Raw genomic sequence first — 7,342 nt, forward strand, 5'->3', positions numbered from 1 at the left:
AAATCAAGATGTTAAAGCATGCAGTTAGACACAATGAGGATATGAATACTTATAGTGCTAGAATACTATTTTTTGGTACCTGTTATACAAAGGTCAGAGACAACGTCTGTCTCCCATGTCTACTATAAAATCTTGAAACTCGTTCCCTCTCTCTTCTCTCTCTCATCTCTATCTCTTGCCAGAAAAAAAAGAAAAACCAAGAAAGTCTTATTTTCTAATGTGTCTTTTTTTTTTTTTTGAGACAGAGCCTCAAGCTGTCACCCTGGGTAGAGTACTATGGCCTCACAGCTCACAGCAACCTCCAACTCCTGGGCTCAATCGAGTCTCCTGCCTCAGCCTCCCAAGTAGCTGGGACCACAGGTGCCCACCACAACGCCTGGCTATTTTTTGGTTGCAGCTGTCATTGTTTGGCGGGCCCAGGCTGGATTCGAACCTGCCACCTTAGATATATGTGGCTGGCGCCTTAGCCACTTGAGCCACAGGTGCAGAGCCTAATGGGTCTTTTTGAAGTTGATTAAAACTGTGTATTTTATTTTTTTAAAATATGGAATGCTTCATGAATTTGCATGTCATCCTTGCACAGGGGCCATGCTAATCTTGTCTGTATCGTTCCAATTTTAGCATATGTGCTATCAAAGCGAGCACAAAACTGTGTATTTTAAATTAGCTGGGCATAGTGGTGGGTGCCTGTAGGCCCAGTTACTCAGGAGGCCTAGTAGGAGGATCCTCCTTAAGTAGGAGGATCACTTAAGCCCAGAAGTCTGAGGTTGCTGTGAGGTAGGCTGAGGCTATGGGCACTCCAGCCTGGGGAACAGTGAGACTCTGTCTCAAAAAGAAAGAAAAAAACCTACCAAAAATTTGTGTATTTTATAATTTATTCCCCTTTGGAAAAGAAAAAGAAACCTCAACTGTGCTATCTATATTAAAATAATGTAGAGCTATAGATTTTTTTATTAAAATCAAAGTCTGATTTTTATAATAGCATTTGAGATAGTAAGAAGTTAACCAGTTCACTAACTTCCTTACTGCTCTGTTAATTGCTTTGCTTAATGGCACCATCTTCCCTCATAGGTGTAAGATTTGTGACTTCCCCACTACTTCTATCATTGTTGTTTGGCAGGCCCAGGGTGGTTTTGAACCCGCCAGCCCTGGTGTATGTGTTTCTTTTTTAACTTTAAATAGATTTTTTTTTTTTTTTTGGAAACAGAGTGTCACTTTGTTGCCCTTGGGTAGATTGCTGTGGCCTCACAGCTCACAGTAACCTCAAACTCTTAGGCCCAAGCAATCCTCTTGCCTCAGCCTCCCAAGTAGCTAGGACTACAGGTGCCTGCCTATTTTTTTAGAGACAGGGTCTCACTCTTGCTTAGGCTGGTCTCGAACCGATGAGCTCAGGCAATCCACTAACCTTGGTCTCCCAAAAGTGCTAGGATTACAGGCTAAGCCACCGCACTCAACCTATTTTGAGAACTCGTTACAAGTCTTACCAAGTGAATGCTTATATATTGAGACAGCAGGTGCTTTTCAGAAGTGGTTATTGCAGTTAACTATTTGAAAATCAATATAGAACTATTCAACTACAAAACACTGAAAGTTAATATATCAGTTTTTATTATTTATTTCAGTTTTCCAGAGTAATACCATGCCACAGATAGCTTCATGTAACAAGATTTAGGAAAACTAATGCTTGTGAAGACCAATTAGGAAATACAGCACCTCTGCAAAATTCTCAGACCATCCACGCCAACAATAACCAGCCAACTCGTGCAAATGATATTTTAGATTTGGGTACTCTCTAAGCTCCCTCACAACAGATGAGTTATTGCATGTCATGGCAGAGAGAGCATAACAAGTCCAAAATTTAACGAGGACTTCATTTTCATTTGTGGTAGGAGACTCGGAGCTTTTTTCAAGACAACTGATGAAAATAGGAATAAATCGCATATTCTTGGCTTTTTTCTGGCTTACAGGGTTTAAGTAACACCAACATGCTACACTCTGGATCAGCAGGATCTTTAATTTTGGTGCCATTTTCTCATATTGCAGCAAGTAAGCTACTTCCTTCATGTACTCAGTTGCAAATTTTCCAGCAGTTGGTCCTCCTGTAAAACAAGCATTTGGATTTCCAGAAATTTTGGTGCATCTAGTAGCTAGCAATACTTTGGAGTCTCATATGGCTTCTAGATTCTTGTTGCCATATAGGCAACACTTTGAATATTTGGAATTATTCTGTCTTTCCTTCCCCAACCTCCTGTGCGGCTGTGAAGATGAACAAGTGTGTGTTAATAAGCAAGGAGTGATGTGAAAGGCATGCGGAGGCCTCTGCTTATCTAAGGTTCCTCCCTGGTTCCTTTTATCAAACCTCCCAATGTGAGTACTTCAAGGTCATTACACCCTAGCTGTATACACTTAGTGAATCTCCCTTCTGGCCTCATTCCTGATTCTCTGGCTTTAGGACTGGAAAAAATTAGGAAGGATATCAGAGCATTATATCAGAGAGCAAATCAAAAAGAACAGCCCAAGCAAAATCTGGAGAGCTTTTCCTGAGTTGCTGTACATTTCTATCCCATTCTCTGCACACTTTTCTTGCCTTAGTTCTTTTGCACATCTGGTTTCCAGTGTGATCTTGTAAGATTTTTCTTGCTTTGGCTCCTGACCCAGCTTGGTCCTAGACTCTGCTTTCACTACACACACACACACACCACACACGGGTGCCAAAAAAATGTATACACTTTTAAGCGATCTTGTTGGGAATAAAACTGATCATTCCCCGAAAGTACACAAATTGCAGGTAAAATGGATGTGCATAGCATGTCTAGGTACACTTGGCCTGTAACAGTACCTTCAATTCAACTGCAGAAAGCAATACACAGATAACATCTCTTAAAATGTGTATATGTATATATATATATATATATATATTTTTTTTTTTTTTAGCACCCTCTCTGTGTGTATATGTGTGTGTATGCCCAAATGCTTCAAATCTCAAACTCCAAAAAGGTACTAGCCAAGAAGACACTGCATGAAGACTATTTAGATGATAAGGAGTAGCTGACATAGCTAGTCAGATTCTTGCCATTGGAGTTTTGATCTTGCTTGGATTTCCCTTACTACCACAGCCCCATAGACCAAAGAACATTCTATTCAACATTAAAGCTTTACTTGAAACCTAGGCAGAAGCTCTTTCTCTTGCTTCCCACTAGAACAGCTAAAGCAACATAACATCAACTAAAGAATTCTGATCCTTTTATAAGGATCCCCAAACAATGAATACAGCTAGATGGGAACTGAGCCTGCCCCAGGTTGAGGGTGCCATTTACCCTTCCCTCCTGTGGGAGTATCTCCTGAGTTTCCTGTCTCCTTTCTAGCTCTCTGCCAGTGGTTTTTCTGTTTGTTTTTTTGAAACACAGTCTCATTATGTCACCTTCAGTAGAGGGCTATGGTGCTATAGCTCACAGGAACCTCAAAATCTTGGGCTCAAAGGATTCTCTTGCCTCTGCCTCCCAAATAGCTGGGACTACAGGTGCCCTCCATGACACCCAGCAATTTTTTGGTTGCAGTTGTCATTGTTGGCTAGCTGGCCCGGGCCGGTTTGAACCCGCTAACTTCAGTATATGTAGCTGGTGCTGTAACCACAGTGCTACAGTGCCAAGCTTTTGTTTTTGTTTTTGTTTTTTTTTGAGACAGAGTCTTACTATGTCACCCTTGGTAGAGTGCCGTGGTATCACAGCTCACAGCAACCTCGACCTCTTAGGCTTTAGTGATTCTCTTGCCTCAGTCTCCCAAGTAGCTGGGACTACAGGCACCCACCACAACACCTGGCCATTATTTGGATGCAGTTGTTGTTTGGCAGGCCAGGGACAGGCTTGAACCTGCCAGCTCCTGTGTATGTGGCTGGCACCCCAGCCACTAAGCTATAGGCACCAAGCCTCTGCCAGTGGTTCTTAAATATCCTGGCACCCAGGACTCCTTTTACTGTTTTCTCTCATGAACACCTTGCTTTGAAAGAATTAATCTATTAAGACATCAAAATAATTCATTTTTCTAATTTAAAATAACCTAAGGCACTTAAAGCTGCCAATCAGAATTTCTATAAGATGTGTTATTGAGGTCTCTATAAAATTGCATTGCATTGTGAAAATAAGTAATTCAAATCTAAGCTGTTAGATCTTTAAAATATTTCACGCCTTAAGGGACTGTGATTGTGGGACCCAAGTCACATAAATAGGCAGCTATCATGGAGGAAGCTGTAGACTTTGTTTCTCTGATTACAGATTAGTCTTCTTCCTTATGTATGTTGTTTTGTAAAATGTCATAAATGACTAAAGGGCACCAGGGAAGATCTCTTCCCTCTTTACTGTTGCTCTTCATTATAAATTAACTTTCTCCCTTTCTTTCTCACTTCCTGACTATCACGTTGTCGAAGATGGAATGGTAATTATACTCTTTTAAATTGGAAAGAAAAGGAAAACAAGATGTATGGAAAAGAAATTGGAACTGATTCAACTGTTGTTACCCACAAACCAGCCTGGTATAAAAAGTGTTATAATCCTACTAAAAGTATTTGTCTTCTGCCCATATAAAAGCAAGACTTTAACATTTTTTTTTGAGGTCTCAAGCTGTCACCCTGGGTAGAGTGCCGCCCTGGGTAGAGTGCTATGGCGTCACAGCTCACAGCAACCTCAAACTCTTGGACTTAAACGATTCTCCTGTCTCAGCCTCCCAAGTAGCTGGAACTACAGGTGCCCGCTACAGCTCTTGGCAATTTGTTGTTGTTGTTGTTGTTGTCATTGCTGTTTGGCAGGCCTGGGCTTGATTTGAACTCGCTAGCTCTGGTGTATGTGGTTGATGTCCTAGCCGCTGAGCTACAGGCACCCAGCCAAGACTTTAATTTTTAACTTGGAGCACTGAACTCATTGCCCTGGAGTCCATGTTTTCCGGATGGTCATCCCCAGATTGGGGCTTGACTAAACTCTATAGTTAATCATCTTTTCCAAATCTTATTATTTAAGGTTGACAGTATATCCCAAAATTTGTTAGGGAAAAAAAGTGGAGTTTGGATTTGAAAATTAGAGTTTAAATGGTTTACTTTATTTTCTAGCCAAGTACACATTAATTGTTGCCTTTCACAATGCTCCTTGTCAACTGAAGAATGATGAGGGTCATAAATTTGGAAAGGAGAACTTTATTTCTCATAAAGTGTTGCAGCCAGCAGGGTGGCCATTCTAACAGATGGAAAGCAATAGTTTCCTCCAGAAACTGGAAACATGCTTTCAAGGAAAGGCAAGCGGAACAGGAGTTTATGCTGAGTGGGGTGGCCAAATATATGTGTTTAACAAACTACAGGAAAAATCACAAATGTTTATGAAAGGAGAAATATGCACATGCAGTTGAGCTTCATGCCCTTCGTAGGTCTCATGTACAAAAAATGGCAGCCTTACCATGATCTACGGGTGGAGTTTTTGGCTCTCTGATATCAAAAGGTGAAGCAGAGGATGTGAAAACCATTATCACACATCCTCTGTCGGCTGGTCAGAGCAACTCCATGGCTGGCGGCCCCTTATCAGGAAAGAGTGCTGGCCAGTAGCAGTGTTTAAACTGGCAAAGGGAGGAGCAACATTAGGTGGTTGATTCTGGGGCTGTGCCTGTGGCTCAGTGAGTAGGGCTCCAGCCCCATATACTGAGGGTAGCGAGTTCAAACCCAGCCCCAGCCAAACTACAACAATAACAACAACAAAAATAGCTGGGCATTGTGGCGGGTGCCTGTAGTCCCTACTTGGGAGGCTGAGGCAAGAGAATCACTTGAGCTGGAGGTTGCTGTGAGCTGTGACCCTACGGCACTCTACTGAGGGCGACAAAATGAGACTCTGTCTCTAAAAAAAAAAAAAATTGATTCTGTTTAACCCTTAGGGAAGAAAGGTTTATGGCTGCAGTTAATATAAAAAGGGGGTATAACTAAGTGCATGTGACCTCCAGCCCCATCGTGGCTAGAAATTCAGTTTTAAGAGTCCTCTGGGGTCCTGTAGGTCAAGAGGTGGTCCATTCATTAATATGAAGGGATTAGAAGTTTATTTTTATTTCTCAGTATTTTAAGAGCATTAAGTTCTTTATTATTATTATTATTATTTTTTTTTTTTTTTTGAGACAGAGCCTCAAGCTGTAACCCTGGGTAGAGTGCAGTGGCATCACAGCTCACAGCAACCTCCAACTTTTGGGCTCAAGTGATTCTCCTGCCTCTGCCTCCCAAGTAGCTGGGACTACAGGCTCCTGCCACAACACCCAGCTATTTTTTGGCTGTAGCCCTCGTTGTTTGGCAGGCCTGGGCTGGATTCAAACCCTCCAGCTCAGGTTTATGTGGCTGGCACCTTAGCCACTTGAGCCACAGGCGCTGAGCCTAAGAGCATTAAGTTCTTATCGATTTTTCTTAGATGTTCCCTGTGTAACACATAAAGATGAGAAGTGAAATATCAGGTAGATTTACTCTCTTGGAATCATATCACTAAGTTGGAGTTATAACAATTCAGTGTAACCTCTGATTTTTTAAATGTTAATGAAAACTTTGATTAGCATCTTTAATATGTATATTTTAATTAATATAAATTGGAAATAGTAATTTATTTGATGGACATATTCTTTTAGGACATGAGATCTTTAAGGAGAAAATAATTAGTAATATCTTTGGTGGTGCAAAGATGAAAAAATAATCATTTAATCAAAGGAAATGTTACTGGAATTTGAAGACTAGAGCTAAGAAAAGTCATAGAATTGCATTGTTAGAACAAGCAAAGAGCTTATGAAGCACCCATTTTAGCACAACAGGTTAGATCAGTACCTGTGAAGGCCAACAGTCCAATTTGCCTGGCAGCTTCAGCCCTCTTTTCAAGGGATAGAGAGTTATCCTTCAACATATGGCCAAGGGCCACAAATTTCTCTTTGTGAAAAATACTGTCAGCTGAAGAGAATTTTTCTTCTTCTTCGTCTTCTTCCTTCTTAAAAAAAAAGCTTTTAACAGTGACGGTCGAGAAATTCCAGAAATTCTGGAGCTGCTGACATAGCCTCACAAAATATGAATGGATCTTAACCCAGATTCGTACACATATATCTGAGCTCCTCGCCATTGTGCTTCAGGTACTCCCCTAGCAATTAATAGTCTAGAACTCTGGACGCATCACTTAGCAACTCTGAAGAATGGAACTTACAAATGAGGGGAAAGCAATACATGCTAAATTCTTTTTTTTTTTTTTTTGAGACAGAGTCTCACTTTGTCCCTTGGTAGAGTGCTGTGGTGTCACAGCTCACAGCAACCTCCAACTCTTGGGTTCAAGTGATTCTCTTGCCTCAGCCT

General features: G+C 41.1%; 1 protein-coding gene and 1 non-coding gene across 2 annotated transcripts; both read right to left on the reverse strand.

The window, feature by feature from the left end:
* Positions 1-538: 538 nt before the first annotated feature.
* Positions 539-645, reverse strand: LOC111724803. Its single transcript, XR_002773026.1, has one exon. It is a non-coding gene; the product is annotated as a U6 spliceosomal RNA (small nuclear RNA).
* A 1,032-nt stretch (positions 646-1,677) lies between these two features.
* On the reverse strand, positions 1,678-7,115 carry CUNH6orf229 (chromosome unknown C6orf229 homolog). The gene is made up of 2 exons (XM_003788383.1): positions 6,830-7,115; positions 1,678-2,099 (listed from the first exon to the last, which is right to left on the reverse strand). The coding sequence occupies exons 1-2, from the start codon at positions 7,113-7,115 to the stop codon at positions 1,678-1,680; spliced, it is 708 nt and encodes a 235-aa protein (XP_003788431.1).
* Positions 7,116-7,342: the final 227 nt, after the last annotated feature.

Source organism: Otolemur garnettii, unplaced genomic scaffold (assembly GCF_000181295.1).
Source record: "Otolemur garnettii isolate 467f Iridium unplaced genomic scaffold, OtoGar3 scaffold00026, whole genome shotgun sequence".
NCBI lineage: Eukaryota > Metazoa > Chordata > Mammalia > Primates > Galagidae > Otolemur > Otolemur garnettii.